We start from the raw sequence: 24,236 nt of genomic DNA, 5'->3' as shown, positions 1-24,236 counted from the left end.
GAAGATTTTTGTTGTAATATCACAACTTTCATGTCTGTAATCGCGTGACCAGAGAGATTGAAGTGTTCTCCGACTGGTTTATGAATGTTATAATTCTTGACATCTGATTTGTGTCCATTTATTCTTTTACGTAGAGACTGTCCAGTTTGACCAATGTACATGGCGGAGGGGCATTGCTGGCACATGATGGCATATATCACATTGGTGGATGTGCAGGTGAACGAGCCTCTGACAGTGTAGCTGATGTTATTAGGCCCTGGGATGGTGTCCCCTGAATAGATATGTGGGCACAGTTGGCAACGGGCTTTTTTGCAAGGATAGGTTCCTGGGTTAGTGGTTCTGTTGTGTGGTATGTGGTTGCTGGTGAGTATTTGCTTCAGGTTGGGGGGCTGTCTGTAGGCAAGGACTGGCCTGTCTCCCAAGGTTTGTGAGAGTGTTGGGTCATCCTTCACGATAGGTTGTAGATCCTTAATAATGCGTTGGAGAGGTTTTAGTTGGGGGCTGAAGGTGACGGCTAGTGGCGTTCTGTTATTTTCTTTATTAGGGCTGTCCTGTAGTAGGAGACTTCTGGGAAATCTTCTGGCTCTATCAATCTGTTTCTTCACTTCTGCAGGTGGGTATTGTAGTTGTAAGAATGCTTGACAGAGCTCTTGTAGGTGTTTGCCTCTGTCTGAGGGGTTGGAGCAAATGCGGTTGTATCGCAGAGCTTGGCTGTACATGATGGATCGTGTAGTGTAGTCAGGGTGAAAGCTGGAGGCATGTAGGTAGGAATAGCGGTCAGTTGTTTTCCGGTATAGGGTGGTGTTTATGTGACCATCGTTTATTAGCACTGTAGTGTCCAGGAAGTGGATCTCTTGTGTGGAGTGGACCAGGCTGAGGTTGATGGTGGGATGGAAATTGTTGAAATCATGGTGGAATTCCTCAAGGGCTTCTTTTCCATGGGTCCAGATGATGAAGATATCATCAATATAGCGCAAGTAGAGTAGGGGCGTTAGGGGACAAGAGCTGAGGAAGCATTGTTCTAAGTCAGCCATAAAAATGTTGGCATACTGTGGGGCCATGCAGGTACCCATAGCAGTGCCGCTGATTTGAAGGTATACATTGTCCCCAAATGTAAAATAGTTATGGGTAAGGACAAAGTCACAAAGTTCAGTCACCAGGTTAGCCGTGACATTATCGGGGATAGTGTTCTTGATGGCTTGTAGTCCATCTTTGTGTGGAACGTTGGTGTAGAGGGCTTCTACATCCATAGTGGCCAGGATGGTGTTATCAGGAAGATCACCGATGGATTGAAGTTTCCTCAGGAAGTCAGTGGTGTCTCAAAGGTAGCTGGGAGTGCTGGTAGCGTAGGGCCTGAGGAGGGAGTCTACATAGCCAGACAATCCTGCTGTCAGGGTGCCAATGCCTGAGATGATGGGGCGCCCAGGATTTCCATGTTTATGGATCTTGGGTAGTAGATAGAATATCCCAGGTCGGGGTTCCAGGGGTGTGTCTGTGCGGATTTGATCTTCTGCTTTTTCAGGGAGTTTCTTGAGCAAGTGCTGTAGTTTCTTTTGGTAACTCTCAGTGGGATCAGAGGGTAATGGCTTGTAGAAAGTGGTGTTGGAGAGCTTCCGAGCAGCCTCTTGTTCATATTCCGACCTATTCATGATGACAACATCACCTCCTTTGTCAGCCTTTTTGATTATGATGTCAGAGTTGTTTCTGAGGCTGTGAATGGCATTGTGTTCCGCACGGCTGAGGTTATGGGGCAAGTGATGCTGCTTTTCCACAATTTCAGCCCGTGCACGTCGGCGGAAGCACTCTATGTAAAAGTCCAGTCTGCTGTTTCGACCTTCAGGAGGAGTCCACCTAGAATCCTTCTTTTTGTAGTGTTGGTAGGGAGGTCTCTGTGGATTAGTGTGTTGTTCAGAGGTATGTTGGAAATGTTCCTTGAGTCGGAGACGTCGAAAATAGGATTCTAGGTCACCACAGAACTGTATCATGTTCCTGGGGGTGGAGGGGCAGAAGGAGAGGCCCTGAGATAGGACAGCTGCTTCTGCTGGGCTGAGAGTATAGTTGGATAGGTTAACAATATTGCTGGGTGGGTTGCTGTGGCCCCTTGTGGCATGTAGTAGTTTAGAAAGTTTAGTGTTCTTTAGTGGAATATCTCAGGATTCTAGAGGATTTGGTACTGAGAAGCCAGTATTTTTATTCCTGCAGTGTGATACAGGACAAGAGACCAATACTGAAATAACTTAGCAGCACCTAAGAATGAAAAGCAGCATTCTGTGCTGAGCAAAGGCTTTTTAACGTCTGTCAGGGCAGCAACTTATCATCTTGTTCATTTTTACTGGTATCTGGTACAATTGGGTAATTCATCCTGCAAACCCTTAAACTCATCTTTGTTATATGTTTGTACGGGACATAGCATAACAGAGCTGAGGCCTCTGTGCACAACTGCAATCCCGATGGTCAATACTAACACCACATGTTTGTTTGCAGTGTTGTCCCAGGATGTTAGTGTTGTTACAATACCAGAGGATTTCTGTATGATTTTTAATTTGATATAGTTTAAAGATCCCAAAGTAATGTTAATTAGAAGGCCAAACTGCTGAGCACATCCTGGGACAGAGAGTCTGTTCTCAGAAGAGATAAGACTTTGCAAAAACAACTGTTCCTCGGAACAGCACACACCCTTAATAGAGAGTCCCACCGTTCTCACGTTCTTTAACTTGCTTATTATGTATGTTATATGGTTAGGGGGTTAAGCAGTTTTGTTACACCCTAAGAGTTGTTAAAGTCAGAAGAGATATATGTTGAAATAAAGCTCGAGAATGCATATGAATGGATGTTGTGTGTAAATAGAAGATGAATGGTTAAGAGTGCCAGGGTAAAAGTTACCACTTCGGTATCGATTGCGCAAAGTGGGGATAACCGGCTGACCCCTGGAGGGCAGACTGGAATCCACCTAACAGCCTCAAGGATGGGAGAACCAAAGAGCAAGATAACATCTGGCAGCACGGAGCCATCAGAGATGTGCCATCTGCTGATTGATTCAGCAACAGCATGATAAAGCCACCTCCATAGACTGGCATAGGAATAAAACTCTTATAAAAACAGACCCTAAAGACTAAGAACTTTGAGTCTGGTTCTGCAACCACCTTCCAGGAGCATCAGATGCTCATCTGACAAAGACTCAGCTCCACCCTCATGCCCAGGTTACCTGGCCAGTAACTTGGCGTGAGCAACCTCTAGGCTGGCAACTATAACAACTTTGCAGAATTTGTATGTGTATGTGTGTGGAAGTGAATGGGATGTAGTAAATATGACTGTTTACTTGCTCTGCCTCTTTTGGTGTTTTGTGTGAGTACATGGGATAGAATGTTTATGATTACTTGTTTACTGTGCCGCTTTTTGTATCCACAATAGGCGCGGCATTTTGTCTTATCCCCTTTTAGAAGGTCCTGTTGGGTTTTATTTTATTGGTATAAAAGTGTCACAAGTTGGGTGAGGCAATGTCTTTTACTGGACCTGAAGAAGAGCTCTGTGCTGCTCAAAGCCTAGCAGAAGTTGGTCCAATAAAAGGTATTATTACCTCGTCCACCTTGTCTCTATAACAACACATGTAAGTTTACTCAAGTGCGTAGTCCTACTGAAGTCACAGATGGGACTGAAGTCAATGGTATTACTCGTGTGAGTAAAGTTACCTCTATGTTCAAGTATTTCCAGGACTGGGTACTTATGAGTCAGCCCTAATAATTTACTGAAACACAATTTCAAAAATAAACAGCTCTCTAGTGCTCCCAACACTTACTGCAGGCTGAATAAGAAAGTTCTTTATCTGAAAATAAAGGCACAGAGCCATTCTGGCAAGTTCCATTTTCACCTTGAGACATGACATTGTCTTTATTAAAAAATTGGAACAGTTGAACTTCATTCCATTTTCCAATTACCTGAGTTATCAGGGACAAAGGGAGTATTAGACTACATGTGCACTGAGGACAGAGGGCATTACTTTTAACGTTACATTTGGCACAGTCCCACCTCTATAAGGCAACTGCTACTTGCAAGATACAGTTTTGTGATCTTTAGTCCACAAGGATTGTAGAAGGCTTCCTATGTGCACCTCAGAGGTGCCATTAATTTTCTGCTGGTCTGTCTGGGCAGGAGAAAACAAAGTGTATTTCCTGCCATCTCCTCACAAGCCCCTGGAGGATCGTGTAATAGAGGCAGGTAACCCCTTTCCTCTATCCAGTTTGGGATTGTCCATATAGAGGATCTCTGCATTAGTCTAATATGGGTGAATGATCAGGCCCTAGGACAGAATTCACATATCAAGTTATTGCAAAAGATTATTCTTTTTAAAATTCAGTACTGCTCAGTATATTTCTCTGTGTCTCATACGGCAGCATTGGATGGAGAGACAGAGCTGGGGTATGCAGAGTTAGCTTGGGTGTTTAAGCACCCAGATTAGCCTAGTCCAGGTGTGAGCAGCCACACTGCAAAGCCACAGTCAAATTCCAGTGTCCTCACTGCTGCTGAACTCCCCTTCGGGCATCACTAGGACTTCTGGGAGGCATATCTGAGCCAGTCTATGACTTTTTCCCACTGAATTGGGGGACAACTTGTCTGTCCTTCTGGCTCTAAACTACACTCCGAGCTAGCCTATGATGAAAGGACCTCTAACCTCAGGTGAGAGTTTTCATTGTGTGGACCGGAGGAGGTTAGGGTCATAGAGGCAACCCCATGCTCTGGGTGTCCCTAAACCTCTGACTGCCAGAAGCAGGAGTGGATGACAGGGGATGGATCACTCGATGATTGCCCTGTTCTGGTCATTCCCTCTGAAGAACCTGGCATTGGCCACTGTCTGAGGACAGGATAGTGGTCTAGATGGACCTGTGATCTGACCCACTGTGGCCATTCTGATATTCTTTGCTTGAGACAGTCAGATAAGGGTTAGATAGGTTTGTTTGTTAAAAGAAGTGGGCATTTCCTTTCCTTACTGTTTCAGTGTAACTCTATCTGGGAGTCTTCACATAGACTTTAAGGAAAGCTGGATAAGCCCCTGTGTGACTGAGGAGTCTGGAGGCGGAGCTACAATCTCATAACTTGAAAGTATATTTCATTTAAGATGGAAAACAGCTGAGAGAGCCACAAGTTGGAACAGGTTTGTACTGAGGGGTACATGCAGGCAACTTCCTTACGTTCTAACCTGTTGGGCATGAATGGAGCAGCAGGTTGTGCTAATATCTCTACTTGCAGCAAAGGCCGTCTGATTGCTCACAGCCTCCTTGGGAAGGGAAGAAAGTCCAGGGGTTAGAAGTGGGGAGGGGAAAGCAGGAAGGCATCTCAGAGGAGGGAGGCAGCTTTTAGTTTGCTGAGCGAGGACAGAGAGAGCACATGCCAAGGGGGAGACAAGAGGTGAGCAAGTGAGTGAGAGTGACTGGAAGGGAAGCCAGGAACTGAGCGTCTGCTTTCTCTGAGTGCATCAGGCGGAATGTGTGGGACAGACAGACAGCAGTAAAAGCTACAGCGATGCGATCTACAAAAATCAAAATCCCCTCCCCCTCTGTTCCCTGACTCCTGGGTGTTGGTCAGAGGAAAGGCACTTTCCATTTTCACCGAATGCTGCAGCACTGCTTTATTAAGATTTCATTTTTGTCACTGAAATCTTGTCAAAGAAAACAACTGCTGGCAAAGATACAGTGAGGAGGCCATATTAGAGCATAGCACCATTCAAAACTATTCTAGCCCATTTCTAGGTATCCCACTTCCCGCATTTGAAAAACTTTAAAGAGACAGGAAACAATACCCTTCAATGTCTAAACTAAATGAACAGCTAGAGAGCATCTTAAAAGGAAAGGGGGTGGGAGGAGGTTATTTGCTTTTGCTACCCCCTCCTCTTCCACACTCCCAACTACAATTAATAAATACATGCCTTGGTTTACAGTCAGTGATACAATTTTTCTATTGCATAGTTACTGGAAGAATATTCTGCTCCAAGTATCTACTTGGTTTGTTACAATGTGTGTCAAAAATGATGTGAAGCATAGGAATGTGCAGGCAATAATATGCTAGCTGATAGTTCAAAGTTTCTGAGCATTGGCAGCTCTAGTTGAAAAATAAACCAGGGTGTTTATTGGGTATCTACTCTTCGGCATGTAAGTTTGAAACCATTGGCATTAGGCTTTACTTCTGCAAGCAGGTAGGACTAATCTGGCATCCTCCCAGCAGTGCACATTAACCCAGAATCAGGCTCTCTCGTGCACATCATCCCCTCATCCCCCCTTGCCATAATATGCATTAAGCCACAGAGGTGATTTTTGGGTATTCTTTGTAAGGCAGTATTGGTATATTTTAAATATAAGCTTACAACCTCTAATATGCTCCCAAAACAAATTCACATACAAAAGTTCTGCTTTGATCTATGAACAACTGAAATTTTTTGTTAGAACTGTGCAAAATGTTTTTCCTTGCTTTCTTTGTCAGGAAATCCAAATCATGGCTACAAAACCCAAGCTTTACTACTTTAATGGAAGAGGCCGAATGGAAACGATAAGATGGCTGTTAGAAACAGCTGGGGTTGAGGTTTGTTCATAATGTATCAATTAAGATATCTCATAAAGATTGTTTGATTGAAAAGATTTTTTCAAGTTTTAACTCACTGAAGCTCAATCCACAGTTCTGAACCCAGCAGGACATGAATGATCATGTGCCCCTAGGTGCACAGAATAAGACTTCTATAGCAGAGGTTCCCAAACTGTGGGCTACAGCCCAAAGGTGGGCTGTGACACAGTCTCAGGTGGTCTGCCATGGGCAGAGTTGGGAGGGTATGGGGCGGACATTGCCCCCCAAACTGTATACATTGGTGGAGTGGCAACTGGCAATGACCCCCTCCCAGGTCTGGAGGGGCCCAGCGCCCCTGGAAGGTGGCAAAGGGCAAAGCGGAAGTGGTGAGTGGAGGGTGAGGAAAAGGGGCTGGCCCAAAGAGGCGGCAGCTGCCAGGGTGGCTGGAGGAGGCTGGAAGGTTTGTGGCCATTCCTGCTCTGAGCTGCTGCACCTTGCAATCCAGAGCTCAGTGGTGCCATTCTGTTTCTGCCTGGACAACGCTGTTGAGGTTTAGGTCTAGGAAACTGAGATCAAAGGCACTTGTCTGAGATCATACAGGATGTTTCTGCCAGAGTCAGTAGAATCCAGATCTCCCTGGGCCCTAGCTACAAGGTCATATTTGTCCCATAAGGCTGGAAAGACCAGGGGCTCACTACTCCTGGAGGAATTTTGCGTCACTGTACGTGCACAGAATTCATGTCTCCCACAGATTTCTTTGCTTCCTTGCAGAAAAATGACTTCTGATAGGGAAGCAAAGGGAAGCCGCAAGAGTGGTCATGTGCCCCTCCCCAGCAGCACAGGCAGTTTGGTTTGGGTGCCCAGAAAAGCAGGTCGAGACATAAATCATCACTGGGCAGCCATGCGGGTGAGAGAGAGAGAGAGAGAGACACTCTGGCCCTCTTACTCGCTATTGCAGCACATTTGGCATGGAGGAGCAAGGCTTTGGGGTGTTTCTGAGGAGGTAGACATGAAGCAGGCTCTGTCTCCTGAGGCAGAGCAGAATGTAGCAGCCTGCCTGCTTAGTGAATTTTTCCCATTGTCTTTGTGAATTCCCCCATGAGTATAAATCAGGTGTAAAAGTTTTAAGACTCCTTTACATTGCCAAAGTGGTGTAAAGGACAGTATGGCCTTATAAATGCTTATGATCTTTTAGTGATTAAAACTGGTCTAAATTTTTGGACTAAAAAAATTTCCTATCAAATCTTTCTGGAGATGGTCAGTAGCCAATATAAATTGTGAGTTTGATTCCCCAGCCCTCACTTGCTCTTCAGTTGCCTATGATGTAAAACTGAGCATATGGCTGCATATATTTGTTGACTAATAACTAATGACTAATAACTAGAAATAAAGGGTCAAACCTAGCTACATTACTATTAGGAAAGGGGGGTTGCTCCCAATACTCCCTTCTCCCATTCTTCATCCATTGTATTGTAGTTTAAATAAATTATCAAAATAATAGAAACCAGAGTGATGAAATTGCATTATTTTGCCAACATATGCAGAATTTTAAAATATTGTGTGCAGAACTTTTAATTTCTTTTGGCACAGAATTCCCCCAGGAGTAGCTTAGTATACATTCTGCTTTCCACACTTTCTCCTTAGTCACTGTGCTAACAGCACCCAGCTTATATACAAGGCTTACATAACTGGATGTTAGTGGATATTAGTTTCCAAGTAAGCTTGTGAAAAATTCTTACACAGAATTATGCTAGTCTAACTGTTAAACATGATAACAGAAAAGAAGCTTGGACGGCTGATGCTGAAACACTAATATCACTTACCCTCAGTTTTTATGCTAATAGACCTGAGGTGTTCAGCTGCACAGTATAACCACAGGGATTCTACTGATAGTGTCAAACATTCTGATGATCACAGACTGCCTCATGAAATGTTCTGTGTTTCCAAGGGGGTCTTAGCCATCTTTGAGTTTGAAGTAATGAACCTGATGAGATCAGGTGGGGTATAGAGTAATAGCAGCACAAACTTTTATTTGGGTCATTCACTGCCTCATTTAGATCCTCCTCTTTTCACGTTGGATATTTTGGGATGCGTCTCCTATATTAACCCATTTATGAGAAGCTATTAAGCAAATGTCCCCTGACTAAAATCTTCACTTGTAATCTCTGAGATATAACTATCTAGTTCCTCTTGTCCCTTTGTTTTCCAGTTTGAAGAAGCCGAATATTTGGAAACAAGAAAACAATATGAAAAGTTAATTCAGGGTAAGCCTGTTGAATAACAGCTAAATTCTCCCCTTAACCCTGGTCTACACAATGAGTTTACATTGAATTTAGCAGTGTTAGATCAATTTAACCCTGCACCCACCCACACAACGAAGCCACTTTTATGGACTTAATGGGCTCTTAAAATCAATTTCTGTACTCCTCCCCGACGAGGAGATTAGCGCTGAAATCGACATCGCCGGGTCGAATTTGGGTTAGTGTGGATGCAATTCGATGGTATTGGACTCTGGGACCTATCCCAGAGTACTCCATCGTGACTGCTCTGGACAGCACTCTGAACTCAGATGCACTGGCCAGGTAGACAGGAAAAGCCCTGCGAACTTTTGAATTTCATTTCCTGTTTGGCCAGCGTGGCAAGCTGCAGGTGACCACGCAGAGCTCATCAGCAGAGGTGACCATGATGGAGTCCCAGAATCGCAAAAGAGCTCCAGCATGGACTGAACGGGAGGTACTGGATCTGATTGCTGTATGGGGAGACGAATCTGTGCTATCAGAACTCTGTTCCAAAAGACGAAATGCCAAAATATTTGAAAAAATCATCAAGGGCATGAAGGACAGAGGCTATCAGAGGGACCCACAGCAGTGACGTGTGAAACTTAAGGAACTTAGGCAAGCCTACCAAAAAACCCAAGAGGAAAACGCCCACTTGGGGTCAGAGCCCCAGACATGCCGCTTCTATGATGAGCTGCATGCAATTCTAGGGGGTGCCCCTACCACTGCCCCACCCCTGTACATGGACTCCTGCAAGGGGGGAGTCTCACGCAACAGGGATGAGGATTTTGGGGACGAGGAAGATGAGGAGGAGGAGATAGCACACAGCAGACAAGCGGAGAAACCGTTCTCCCCGACAGCCAGGAACTGTTTATCACCCTGGTGACAGTACCCTCCCAACCCGGGCTCCCGGACCTTGAAGGCGGAGAAGGCACCTCTGGTGAGTGTACCTTTGTAAATATAATACATACTTTAAAATCAAGCGTGTTTAATAATTACTTTGCCCTGAAGACTTTGGGTGATTCTGCAGCCAGTACAGCTACTGGAAAAGTCTGTTAACGTGCCTGGGGATGGAGCAGAAATCCTCTAGGGACATCTCCATGAAGCTGTCCTGGAGGTACTCCCCAAGCCTTTGCAAAAGGTTTCTGGGGAGGGCAGCCTTATTGCGTCCTCCATGGTAGGACACTTTACCACACCAGGCCAGTAGCATGTAGTCTGGAATCATTGCATAAGAAAGCAGCGTATGGTCCTGGTGTTTGCTGGCATTAAGCAACATCCATTCTTTATCTCTCTGTGTTATCCTCAGGAGAGTGATATCATTCATGGTCACCTGGTTGAAATAGGGGAATTTTATTAAGGGGACATTCAGAGGTGGCCGTTCCTGCTGGGCTGTTTGCCTGTGGCTGAAAAGAAATCATCCCCGCTGTTAGCCACGTGGTGGGGGGAGGGGTGAAGCAATCATCCCAGAGAATTGGGTGTGTGGGGGGGGTTAGTTGGGTTTGTGCTGCACGTTAACCTGAAAACATCAGCCCCTCCTTTTAAATGGCCAATGTGTCTTTTTCAATTTTAATCTCCCCTTTTTTCCTCCCACAGCTGCAAATGTTTCAACGCTGTGACTAGCATCTTCATCCCAGAGGCTAGCGCAGATAAGAAGGCGAAAAAAATGCACGCGCGATGAAATGTTCTCTGAGCTCATGCAGTCCTCCAGCACTGAAAGAGCCCAGCAGAATGGTGGAGGCAGACAATGTCAGAGTCCAGGAAAGCACAAAATGAACACGAGGACAGGTGGCGGGAGCAACAGGAGAGGTGGTGGGATCAAGAGGAAAGGTGGCGGCAGCATGATGAGAGGAGGCAGGATACAATACTGAGGCTAGTGGAGGATCAAACTGATATGCTTCGCCATATGGTTGAGGTGCAGGAAAGGCACAGACTGCCACTTCTCTGAGCACCCAACCACTCCACCCCAGAGGACTGGCCAAGCAACAGAAGGCTGCCATTCAATAAGTTCTGAAGTGCAGTGTGGCCTTGTCCTTCCCTCCTCCCCTCCACCGCCACCCCACCCAGTGCTTCCCTCCTCCTCACCCCTCCCGGGCTACCTTGGCAGTTCTCCCCCTATTTGTGTGACTCATTAATAAAGAATGCATGAATTTGAAATAACAATGACTTTATTGCCTCTGCAAGCGGTGATAGAAGGGGGGAGGGGAGGGTGGCTGGCTTAAAGGGAAGTAGAGTGAACCAAGGGGGCAGGTTTTCATCAAGAAGAAACAAACAGAACTGTCACACCATAGCCTGGTCAGCCATGAAACTGGTTTTCAAAGCTTCTCTGATGCACAGCATGCCCTGCTGTGCTCTCCTAACTGCCCTGGTGTCTGACTGCGCGTAATCAGCGGCCAGGCGATTTGCCTCAACTTCCCACCCCGCCATAAACGTCTCCCCCTTATTCTCACAGATATTGTGGAGCACACAGCAAGTGGTAATAACAATGGAAATATTGGTTTCACTGAGGTCTAACAGAGTCAGTAAACTGCACCAGCGAGCTTTTAAATGTCCAAATGCACATTCTACCACCGTTCTGCACTTGCTCAGCCTATAGTTGAACAGCTCCTTACTACTGTCCAGGGTGCCTGTGTACGGCTTCATGAGCCATGGCATTAAGGGGTAGGCTGGGTCCCAAGGATAACTATAGGTATTTCAACATCCCCAACAGTTATTTTCTGGTCGGGGAAGTAAATCCCTTCCTGCAGCCATTTAAACAGACCAGAGTTCCTGAAGATGCGAGCGTCATGCACCTTTCCCGGCCATCCCACATCGATGTTGGGGAAACGTCCCTTGTGATCCACCAGTGCTTGCAGCACCACTGAAAAGTACCCCTTTCGGTGTATGTACTGGCTGCCTTGGTGCTCCGGTCCCATAAGAGGGATATGGGTTTCGTCTATCGCCCCACCACAGTTAGGGAATCCCATTGCAGCAAAGCCATCCACTATGACCTGCACATTTCCCAGAGTCACTACCCTTGATAGCAGCAGCTCACTGATTGCTTTGGCTACTTGGATTACAGCAGCCCCCACAGTAGATTTGCCCACTCCAAATTGATTCCCGGTAGCTGTCTGGTCCTGCAAGATTCCAGAGGGCTATTGCTCCTTGCTTGTGAACTGTGACCGCTGCTCTCATCTTGGTATTCTTGCACTTCAGGGCAGGGGAAAGCAAATCACAAAGTTCCATGAAAGTGCTCTTACACATGCAAAAGTTTTGCAGCCACTGGGAATCATCCCAGACCTGTAACACTATGCTGTCCCACCAGTCTGTGCTTGTTTCATGGGCCCAGAATTGGCATTCCACAGCATGAGCCTGCCCCATTGCCACCAGGATGGCCAAATTGCCGGGGCCCTTAATGAGGCCATGGACACAGACTTTGAGAGAAGTCTGTGTCCATGTCCTCATTACTCTCGTCATCGCGCTGCCATCACCTCCTCGCCTGCTTTTGCAGGTTCTGGTTCTGCATATACTGCATGATATTGTGCGAGGTGTTTACAATGCTCATAACTGCTGTGATGATCTGAATGGGCTCCGTGCTTGCCGTGGTATGGCGTCTGCAGGAGAGCAGAGTGGCAGCAGAAGCGGTCGTTCAATGATGATTGTTTGCAGACCTACTGCACCGTCTGCTGCCAGGACACAACAGCTGAGTGGGCTGCATGCTTGCCGTGTTATGGCGAGACAAGAGCAACCGAGCAGAGTTGCAGCGGAAGCGGTCTTGCGAGACCACCAGTAGAGCAGAGTTGCAGTGGAAGCGGTGGCTGACAACCTGCGAGGTGGATTCATGGGAGCAGGAGAGCAGAGTTGCAGCGGAAGTGGGAGCCCATGAGAGACAGCACGGAGAAATTCGCTATTGAGACAAGAGCAGGAGAGCGGAGTGGCAGTGGAAGCGGTGGATGATGATGACGGTTAGCAGTCCTACTGCACCGTCTGCTGAAGGCAGTATGGCGCCCGCACAAATAAAAAGGCGTGAAACGATTGTCTGCTGTTGCTTTCACGGAGGGAGGGGCGACTGATGACATGTACCCAAAACCACCCACAACAATGTTTTTGCCCCATCAGGCATTGGGAGCTTAACCCAGTATTCCAATGGGCAGCGGAGACTGCGGGAACTGTGGGATAGCTACCCACAGTGCAACTCTCTGAAAGTCGACGCTAGCCTTGGTACTGTGGACGCACTCTGCCGACTTAATGCGCTTAGTGGGGACACACACAATTGACTGTGTAAACTCACTTTCTAAAAATCGACTTCTATACATTCGTCTTAATTTTGTAGTGTAGACATACCCTTAGGTTCTGCTCTCTGGAGTCATACTGAAGTTGGAAGAGCTGACAAGTAGCTTCTGTGTCACACATTTGATCCACTACTATTTTGCTCTCCTGCAAAAGTGTGGATCTACATATCCAAAATCAGAGCTGGTTTTAAGGGCCCAAATAAGCAGCACAGACATGCTATAGACACAATAGTATAGCACTGTCACATTGCAAAGTGTTATCATTTAATGGCACTCTCACAACATAATGTTCTATGTTTTTTAGGACACATCTATCTTATATTAAATGTATATGTAAATATATAGGTCTCCTTATAACTTGATGGAGGCCCCACAATTAACCGAATCACTTCTGCATCTATTATGGTGAATCTCTAAAAGGGAGGTAGGGGATAGTGATAGATTAAGCTCAGCAAGGGAGTAATTAGGTTGAAAAATGTGCATTTTACAACATGACATTCCTACACTTCTGTCACAAAAAAGAAGCTTTGATTTGAAAGCAGTTTAGTTAGAGTATGTGGAAGTTGACTTGAGAAGAAATACAATAAGTATCTCCATTTTCCAGCCATGCAGCTGGTTGATAGCTGTGTGGCTACCCAGGTGTTTATATCCCTTACTGATGTTTTTCTGATAGAGTCAAATGCAAAAGCTAGCACTGGCATGCATTTTATGGGTCTGTGAAAAATTCTGTAGAATTTTAGGTTCAGGGATTAATACACTCCAAGACAATGGTCTAAGTGGCAACTGAAGAAATGTCATTTATCTCAATCCCACTGCAATGATCTGACAATTTACAGGGACTAAATGACTCAATTTCTTTTCCTTTCCAAAGCTGGATTCCTACTGTTTCACCAAGTGCCCCTGGTAGAAATCGATGAGATGAAGTTGGTGGAGACCAGAGCCATTCTCAACTACATTGCAGGGAAACACAACCTCTGTGGGAAGGACCTGAGGGAGAGAGCACTGTACTGTAACAGACTGTACCAGAATATTTTGTAAAAGCTGCTTGAGATAAAATGAAAAATATTTATTTGAAAATGAAATGAAAACTTTGTATTCAAATTAACAAATATGAAGACTCTCTCATTTCTATGGAAATGAAATCATCCTTACAATTATCTTTTTATATATTTAATTTATTCTTTAGATGCAGGCTGATTTCTGATAGGATCTTTTCTGAACGGGACCATCTAACTTGCCATCCCTCTAGAAATTCTATCACTGTGCAAATAACTTTTACTCCCTCCTCTAAAGTGAACCATTTTTGTTATTACATACCTGTTCAGAGGATGCCTGTCACATCCCCTTCCAGCCATTTCCAAAATGACGATAGGAAAGTTAGAGCAGCTACGTAAAAATTTATTCCAAACTGAAGTGATTTTCTGAGCTGTGTAATGGATTGCAGGATCAGGACCTGTGGACATACTTCTGAGCCCAGGCAGGGCTCCATTTACTTCATGAGCTCCAAGAAGATAACCCAGTGTACTCACACACAATGTGTGGCTGGCCTGGGGCTGTAGCCTCTAACCACCTGGTTTTTTTTTTTGGTTTTTGGAGCTCATTACTACTGTATTGGGGCAGGTTTTGTAATTATTCTTTTAAACAAGGCTATTTGACCTTCAGAACCTCTCTTTCCCTTTCCCCACAATTTTTAAAACACTATTTAGTTTGGGAAAGCTCAATCAAAAATCTGAGCTTTGCCATTCCTCCCCCAGTCCCTCTGCATGCAGAGATTCACTCCCCAGGTGACAGACATTCTGCTGCTTGGGTATGGCCTTCATATACAGGAATTGCAGCATCGTGCAGTAGAATGACTTAGTAAATTAATCATTGAAATTTCTTCAATTACCATTTTTATGGGAGGATAGATATGTATGTTGAAGGAACAATGGACCTGAATGAAATGCTCATGATTTACCCTTTCTCATCTCCTGAGGAAAAGGAGAAGAATTTTGCCTTCATGATTCAGAGTGCCACCAACAGATACTTCCCAGTATATGAGAAGGTATATGGCAGCTACAGAACATTGCAAATGGGTAGACAGAGGGTGGGAAGGACGTGGGGGGAATGTAAGTGATTTTTTTATTTTTGTTTTTTACATTAATTCCTATTTTTAAAAAAACTCAAGTGTTCTCTTGGGCATCTCTCTCTGCTGATGTTTTCCCATCTGTGAAATGGGGCCATAAACCATTGAATAAAGAGGGGGAAAGGAGGACAAAATGGAATGGCCTTGATTTCTTCCACCTGTCATCAGCCATGTATATTCATATGACTGTTCTCTGTCTCAAGAGAGAGTGAGGTGCCTTTCCTTCTGCATGATGACTTGGGCCCCAGTCCTGAACCAAGGAATCAATTCTGAAGCACTTAGACGAGAGGAAAGTGATCAGGAACAGTCAGCATGGATTCACCAAGGGAAAGTCATGCCTGACTAATCTAATTGCCTTCTATGATGAGATAACTGGTTCTGTGGATGAAGGGAAAGCAGTGGACTCGACTTTAGCAAAGCTTTTGACACGGTCTCCCACAGTATTCTTGTCAGCAAGTTAAAGAAGTATGGGCTGGATGGATGCGCTACAAGGTGGGTAGAAAGTTGGCTAGATTGTCGGGCTCAACGGGTAGTGATCAATGGCTCCATATCTAGCTGGCAGCCGGTATCTAGCGGAGTGCCCCAAGGTCGGTCCTGGGGCCGGTTCTGTTCAACATCTTCATTAATGATCTGGAGGACGGTGTGGATTGCACCCTCAGCAAGTTTGCGGATGACACTAAACTGGAAGGAGTGGTAGATACGCTGGAGGGTAGGGATAGGATACAGAGGGATCTAGACAAATTGGAGGATTGGGCCAAAAGAAATCTGATGAGGTTCAACAAGGACAAGTGCAGAGTCCTGCACTTAGGACGGAAGAATCCAATGCACCGCTACAGACTAGGGACCGAATGGCTAGGCAGCAGTTCTGCAGAGAAGGACCTAGGGGTGACAGTGGATGAGAAGCTGGATATGAGTCAACAGTGTGCCCTTGTTGCCAAGAAGGCCAATGGAATTTTGGGCTGTATAATTAGGGGCATTGCCAGCAGATCGAGGGACGTGATCGTTCCCCTCTATTCGACATTGGTGAGGCCTCATCTGGAGTACTGTGTCCAGTTTTGGGCCCCACACTACAAGAAGGATGTGGAGAAATTGGAGAGAGTCCAGCGAAGGGCAACAAAAATGATTAGGGGACTGGAACACATGAGTTATGAGGAGAGGCTGAGGGAACTGGGATTGTTTAGTCTACGGAAGAGAAGAATGAGGGGGGATTTGATAGCTGCTTTTAACTACCTGAAAGGTGGATCCAAAGAGGATGGATCTAGACTATTCTCAGTGATAGCAGATGACAGGACAAGGAGTAATGGTCTCAAGTTGCAGTGGGGGAGGTTTAGGTTGGATATTAGGAAAAACTTTTTCACTAGGAGGGTGGTGAAACACTGGAATGCATTACCTAGGGAGGTGGTGGAATCCCCTTCCTTAGAAGTTTTTAAGGTCAGGCTTGACAAAGCCCTGGCTGGGATGATTTTGTTGGGATTGGTCCTGCTCTGGGCAGGGGGTTGGACTAGATGGCTTCCAGAGGTCCCTTCCAACTCTGTTATTCTATGATTCTATGATTCTATGACCCCTATTCCTGCACATAATCCCATTGGCTTCAGACAGATGTAGTTTCAGTGGGGCTCTGTGCAGAGGCAGTAGCTCATTCGTATTGATCTTTTTGTGGAAAAGGGGCCAATATTAAGACGGATGGATTTTCTCACTCAATGCCACTAGTATGGTAGTTTTGCTGTCCTGGATATTTATTTTATATATAAATAATATATAATAATAATAGTATATAATTTCCCCCCCAAATGAAACAGATTTTTAAATGAATTTGCTTTGAAAATGTCAGACTGCTCAGTGGTTTGTATTTATGCAGTGTAGGGCCTATTTGTGCCCCCAAAATATTTTTTCTCATATATAGATCTTAAAAGATCAGGGACAAGATTTTCTTGTTGGCAACCAGCTCAGCTGGGCAGATGTACAAGTACTTGAATCCATTTTAATGACTGAAGAGTATGATCCCACTGCTCTCTCAGAATTTCCTCTCTGACAGGTAATTTTAGGTGAGCAGATCAACAAGTAATATGACACACACACATACTTCCCAAGATGCCCATTGAGCAGTGATATGCCATGCTTTCAGTTTTAATATAGCTAATTATTTAGCACAATGATTTACACACATTTCACAAATTGTAATGCAATGTTAAACTCAGCAGTGCTGCTTGTAAGAGGCAATGAGGTCTGATCCCAGGCCTGGCAGTTCTGAATTGCGCTCTCCACCATAACCAAGAATGCAGTTACCTATGCCTTAAGCAGTATGCCTGCCCTCACCCCAGATATCAGTCCCCTCACAGATTCCAGTGTGCACCCAAGTACACGGTATGCTATTGCAAGCCCCATCTATCGCCCTATAAAAATAGGGTACGGGCATCAGATTCAGAAGACCTTGTGTCTATTCCCAAATCTACCACTGACTCACTGTGTCTTTGGGTAAGTCATGTGTTCATCTCTTTGAGCCTCAGCATCACAACCTGGCTGAGATCCACTCTCTGGCTGGACACCAGTCAGTTGTGATTGGATCCGACTACTGAATCCCATGTGCTTCCAAGACCTCTAGGTCTTGTAGTGATTGAGCACTGTTCCTAGCTCTCGGTCTCTCAGCGGCACACCCCATGTCTGAAACCCTTCTTGGGCAGTGGGACCCCAGTTTGGCCACTTAGATCCTAGAATCAGTGCCACAGTTCTTCCAAGCCCCCCAGTTGCTTAGACACATTCCCTTCAGAATCGATCTGTCTGTGGGAGCTGATTTGATGGTTACTGTAATGAGGTGGAGTGGCCTCTTTCCAGTGCAAAGGGGGTTAGCTCACCCTGATGGGCTCAGTTAACCCCACCCCACCCCCCTCGCAGGAAGTATAAGAGCAGGGCCCTGCAGCTCAGCTGGGGCTAGACCAGGGAAGGAGCCAGACATCATTCTGAGGGAGCCAAATAGCCTGCAGCGACCACGATTGGCTGTTGTGGGCGATGACCCTCTGGACCCAGTTGGAGAGAGGGCAAACTACTGCCCCAGGAGCTGGAGAAACCCAGTGGGGAAGTGGAGAGTGAGCCACTCGGCAAGGAGACTGGGAACTAGGGCCCAGCAGCCATGAAGCAGCCCCACCAGATGCTGGTAGGAAGTAGCCCAAGGATGAGAGACATTGCTCCTATTGTGTTGTTGGGAGGCAAGACAGCAACCTCATTTCCTCCATCAATCGTGTGTCACGTCACCCATCACTTCTAGGGCCCTGGGCTGGGACTTGATCAAGCAAGGTATGCCCAGGTCCCGCTGCCCCTGGCCCCACACTCGGGGCTAGATGAGTGCTAGCCCTTATGCCAGGAAGCCTGGGCAACACACTGTTGATTTGCTCAGCCCTCAGGCAGGAAGTCTGAGCTACTACTGCTCAGTTGCTCAGTCATAAGTCAGGATGCCCAATAGACTAACCAGGTAAGAGTGCTGGTTCCCTGATGCAGCTGAAGGGGGCATCCCTGGCCCTGAGATGCAGGAACCTTAGTTAGTCCCTTGATGGACCATGTGGCAGTAAAGCAATGAACATAGGCTTAGCAAAGGACTTGCTGATGCACAAGAGAGTTACAGATCTATGTAAAATAACAAATATAATACTCCTACTCTGATCTCACCACCCTGTGAGACCTGACTTTGATCCTTAGGCCAGGCAGCTCTTCCCTCCTTATTGGACTGGCTGTCTTGCTTCTGGGGTTGGAATGCCCCATCCCCTCTTTGCTTAGGGAAGCAACCCTTTTAAAATCAGTTCTGGTCCCTGTTTCTCCATGTGTTGCAGGTTTCTATGGAGATAGACATTCAAAGTCAATAGTCCTGCTGGTAGAAGACCCAAAAAGGAAGTGTCATTCCACAGTGATGGCCCTTGATTATTATGTCACAACTTCTCAGACATAGAGCTTGTCTACATGGGTGTTTAAACCAGATCAAATTAAGGTAAGCCAGTTTGAAAACACTTGCGTACACACAATGAAACCCATCACTGTACACTAACTCTCCATTTATCAGGACTTCTGGAGACCTCTTGCAAAATGGACTAGGTTTGCTTCAAATTGAACTAGTTCAGGTTTTGGTTTGTGTGTATGCAATTGCTGAGCACTACTGTTTACACACATTCAACAGCTATCTCACAGTGTTTTGTAGACCGTCCATTACTGACCTGTCTGTGTACTTGTGTGCCTTCCCTGCCCTTGTGTCAAATTTCCAAGGTGACCCTACCCCACCTTTAAAAGGTGGAACAGAGCCAGATTTTGCCCATTTGCTCCTGGATCCCAGTGTATCATTATTCTGGTGTGATACAAGCACTCCAGAAGCCCAACAACATGTCTCACGCATCTGCTTGGAGCTAAGACCTGAGTCTCATCACCATCTGGGGAGAAGTGTTGGTTCAAGAAGCTCTTGTGGCCAGCCATTGCCAAATGAAGGATCACAAATGAGACACCGATCAGTGCTGGATAAAGAGAAAGCAGCTCAGGAGAAAGTACATTGAAACAAGGGATAAAAGGAGATAATCCAGCAGGAGACGTGTGACCTGTCCATTTTGTGATGAACTGGGTAGGATTCGACACAATTATAGTATAACCCATCCCAGGCACTATTTGGAGCCTGTTGCCCCACACCAAGGATGACCAGCTCAACTCAGCAGGGGATGACCAGGATGCTGGAGAGGAGCTGCCTGCCCCCGAGAGCCAGGATCTTTTTGTGACTCAAGACTATGACAGTCAACTAGAAAGCCAGTCCAGTCCTGCCATGCTGCTACAGACCCTGGTGCCTGCCTTGGCCTGCCTCGGCTGAGCCCGAGTTCCAGCCAGAAACCCAGGCCAGAAACAAAGAGTCAGATCCCCTGGGGGGAACTGCTGCATGTAATTCTCCGGGTTCACAAGTTATTATTTAGTATTATTGCTGGTGGATGGGAGTTAGGAGCCCCTGCCTCCCACCCACTCCTGCCTAGTGTGGCTTCAAAATGGCACCCACTAGCATGGTGCAGTCACAGTCTGTATCCCACTCGCCATCTGTCCCTCCTGCTCCCCCTCCTACCCCTCTGCAGATCTGAATAACAAAAGCATTCATTTGTTCAAAATTCAACTGTTTATTGAGCCAATGCTTACAGGAAGAGAAATTTAGTTACTTTTTATAATTTACATGAGGTATAAGTGCACACGGCACACCTGGTCAAGGCACAAGTGATACCGCTCCCCACTGAGGTACAAATGCCCTGTAATACTCATTGTAGCTGAAAATCATTGTAGGACCCTATCTGTTTTTCTCTGCACTTTCTCCATGCCTGCAGGGAAAATGTAGTAGAAGTTAAGACTGAGAAATAGCTCAATTTTGTTTTGCACATTATAGGGAATAGCCACACACCCATAGTTTGCAAGCCCCTTCCACTTCTGCACCGCTCCTGGGGGGACTATCCTGGTGAATAACTACACAGTGTATCTCACTTCTGCTCTTTGCTTTTTTGAATAAGACCATTCTTTGCCTCCTACTCACCAGCCTCGGCATAACGTCATTATGAATAAGGACCACCTAAGAGGGATGTAGAGAGGATCACTGTCTAGCTTGCCCCCCATAATCTTCTTCAAAAACAAACCTGGAACATAGCTCCAACCATGCCACACCACCCACCCCAATGAAAGCAGAGACATTAGACTGAAATCCAAATACACCCAGCACCCTTTGTATACACAGAGCACTTCTCATTCTTGGAGGAAGCTCAGAGATGGGAATAGTCTCAGGGAAGCAAGGTCAAATATACATACTAAAAAAAGCTATCATGACTTGTCTGGGATATGAACAATAAGTGATGGGTTTTTTCCCCTGCTCTCACCTGCAACAGCCACACTATTAAGGACAGGGCCTCTACATACTGCTGAGAGGCTGATCAACCTGAGGAGACCAAAAAGAAAAACTTGGGATGAGTCATTTGCAGAACTCATGGCAGAGTCACAGGGGAAACCAGGCTGGCTGAGAGGTGGAGGCCATAAGGATCCAGAGGGAGAAAGGAATGCAGCTGTCCCAGGAGATTGTGGCAGTGGCCAAGGACAGCATCACCATGCTGAGGGAGAGCATGGAAAAAGACAGAGAGTTGCAGAGGCAAGTCATGGATGCTAGCCTGAGCCAGAATCCCTTCTATAAAACATGTTTTTCTAGGCCAGCAGGCCCTGCAGCCCCATAATTTGGGACCCAGACATGCCCTTCAGCCCCTAGATAATGCTGCCTACTGGGACCTGCAGCAACTTCTAAACTCCACATTCCCACAGCAGTGCTCCTAGTGGCTCCCATTGACCTCTCAGATCCAGCTTCTCAGCATTGAGAGCACTAGCACGTGGTTGTTCAACTCTTTTGAGCCCTGCAAAGTCCCTGAGAATTTTGAGCCAAGGAACTCAACCCCAGAACCTATGTGGACAAGAAGAATCAGATGTGAGGCTTTTTTTATCTTTAACTTTATGCACCACCCCCCTGCACTCATTCTATTTGACATTTTTCTTACTGTTGTACTTTGAGCTCAGTTTCAAAAGTCCAAATTAATCCCTGACTACCATTCTGCAACTATTCAGGTGATAGTTAAAATGTTCCTTCCTTCTGTCCAAACAGCCTGTGTATGGCTTCATTAGCCAGGGTATCGAGGGATAAACCAGGTCTTCCAGAATAACTGATCCTAGCATCATGGACTTTCCAAGACCACCCTGCATTAAAGTGCTGTGAGCCTGCTGCGGTGGTCCACCAAGCCTTTCTGTTTATCAATTCTACACCTTGGCCAGGGATGGGGTGTCAAGCAAATGATAGATACATGGGTTCCATCAGTTGCTCCAATACAGTTTGGGAATCCCATGCATGCAAAGCCATCAGTGATCTCCTGAGCATTACCTAGTTTTATGACCACACCTTATCAATAGCATAGCAGACCTGCATGAGAATGGCCCCAACACTTGATCTCCCCATGCCAAATTGGTTTACTACAGACTGGTAACATTCTGGAGTAGCCTGTTTCCAGATATTAATGGTGACCTGTTTCTCCACAGGTATGAGGCAGGGGCACTGCATGTTGGTACGCTGTTGCTGAAACTCTGGTTCTGCACAGATTTCAAAAAAGGTAGCCCTCCCCATTCTGAAGTTCTCTTGATGCTACTGGTTGCCCAGGTCTGCAGAGCGATCCTCTCCCACAAACCCACACTGGGTTTCTGGGGCCCAGAAATGGTGCTGAATGCTGTTTTAGGTGATTCAGAAACCAGTCCTCTTGCTCCAACAGCTCAGTATCCTACTGTTCTTCCATCCTATCCTGCTGCCATTGCTGCAAAATATCCTCCTGCTGCCAGAGGAGTTGCTGTTGCCATAGAATATTCTCTTGCTCCTGCATTATCTGCTCGATAGTGTGATGGGAAAAGTCTAATGCAGAATTTTTCAGGCTCTGAGAGCTGTAATACAGCCGAAGCAGCCTGTGTGTATTCACATTTTTCCCCATAGCAGCATGGAACATTGTTGAGTCCATGCTGGCCAATGGCAATTCAAAAATGGCATGAACCAGCCCAGAAAGGACGTATGGGATGGAGACTGTGGAATTTTTTTTAAATAATTGAACCTGCCTGGTTTCCCACTAGTTACCGCAAAAACAATCCCAGGATGGACGCTACTCAGCAAGATATCCCCTAGAAAATGCTGTATCCTCAGTTTTCAGCAAACAGCTGCCATATGTTCACACAATGTGAACTGAAAATGGAACAAGCATTCCATGTGCATGCTCTTGGTGTGATTCACAGACTGCGAGTTACCTGATGCCTGACAAAAAGTTTTGGATTAAACCCCCATGTAGATACACCCATAATCAACCCACTAGGTGTCAAGCCTCTGCTACATAATGGATGCTATAATCTACAATGAAGGGTACAATCACAAATGGCATTCACACACACAAAAAATGGAATTCATACTTTGACACAGACCTCTCTGTGACGTGGTCTCCAGGGTACAACCTGAACTATGGGACCACTGAGCCCTCTGTCCCACCAACCTGGGCTTCCTTCCACACGGTGTTGCTGTGACAAGCTGCAAACCTCTGGTAGGCACTGCTTTTATACAGACATTCACAGGCAGGGAAGCACCTAGCTGCGTTATATGAATGCTTCTCCCAGCCACTTATGAACTAACAATAGAGAGGCTTCAGCCAATTCCCCCCAGCTCCCCTGAGTTGTACCGTCCTCCCCTGGTCAGAAGCCTGACCAATATACATTTATAACCCAGTCAGCCCCCCCTCAATATGGAGAGGACAGGCACCACTTTTTGTTCCTGAGCTGAGGTTTCCCAAGCACTTCAAGCAAAATACACTGTTTTAGGTAAAACATAAAACAGGTTTATTAACTACAGAAAGATGGATTTTAAGTGATTATAAGTGGTAGGCATGACGGACAGAGATGGTTACCAAAGCAAATAAAAATAAGCGCACAATCTAAGTTCTGTAAACTAAACAGGATTTGAATCAAGCAGAATGTTCCCTTGATATATAGTACAAGCCGGCTACAGAGCTTCAATACACAGGCTGGAATTCTCCTCCAGCCCAGGACCACCTTCCCCCTTTCAATCTTTGTCCTCCAGACGTATTTCCAGGTGTGGAGTTGTGGGGAGAATGAGGCCAAGTGATAATGTCACTTCCTCTCTTTTATAGTTTCTTCCATCATGCGGGAAAGAACCTTTGTTTGTGACATAGGGGTCCTTCTCCATTGCTCAAGCATTCTTCATTATCTATGTGCTATCTCTGAGAAGTCTCCATTGTATATAGTTCCTGGGATGGCCCTTGGGAGTGTGGATTCCCTTTAATGAGCCATCGCCATGTCTGGATCCTTCACTGTTGTACATGAAAGGCTGGTTGTGAGTGTTCCCAACCTCTCAACATATTTCACTAACACACACAGAGCAAAACTTCATCACTTCACATACAATGATAGCACATACGATTCAACAGGATATTAATGTTCAACAGA

General features: G+C 45.9%; 1 protein-coding gene across 1 annotated transcript; it reads left to right on the top strand.

Annotated features, from left to right (window-relative positions):
* Positions 1 to 206: 206 nt before the first annotated feature.
* On the top strand, positions 207 to 17,250 carry LOC144261993 (glutathione S-transferase 3-like). Its single transcript, XM_077811579.1, has 6 exons — positions 207 to 216; positions 6,472 to 6,570; positions 8,759 to 8,813; positions 13,965 to 14,097; positions 14,996 to 15,137; positions 17,122 to 17,250. Exons 2-6 carry the CDS (start codon positions 6,484 to 6,486, stop codon positions 17,248 to 17,250), a joined length of 546 nt encoding a protein of 181 aa, XP_077667705.1. The 5' UTR covers positions 207 to 216; positions 6,472 to 6,483.
* The last annotated feature ends 6,986 nt before the right edge of the window (positions 17,251 to 24,236 follow it).

This window comes from Eretmochelys imbricata, chromosome 3 (assembly GCF_965152235.1).
Source record: "Eretmochelys imbricata isolate rEreImb1 chromosome 3, rEreImb1.hap1, whole genome shotgun sequence".
In the NCBI taxonomy this organism is placed as follows: domain Eukaryota; kingdom Metazoa; phylum Chordata; order Testudines; family Cheloniidae; genus Eretmochelys; species Eretmochelys imbricata.
Note: the sequence above shows the minus strand (reverse complement) of the source record. Positions and strands in the feature narration are given on the sequence as shown.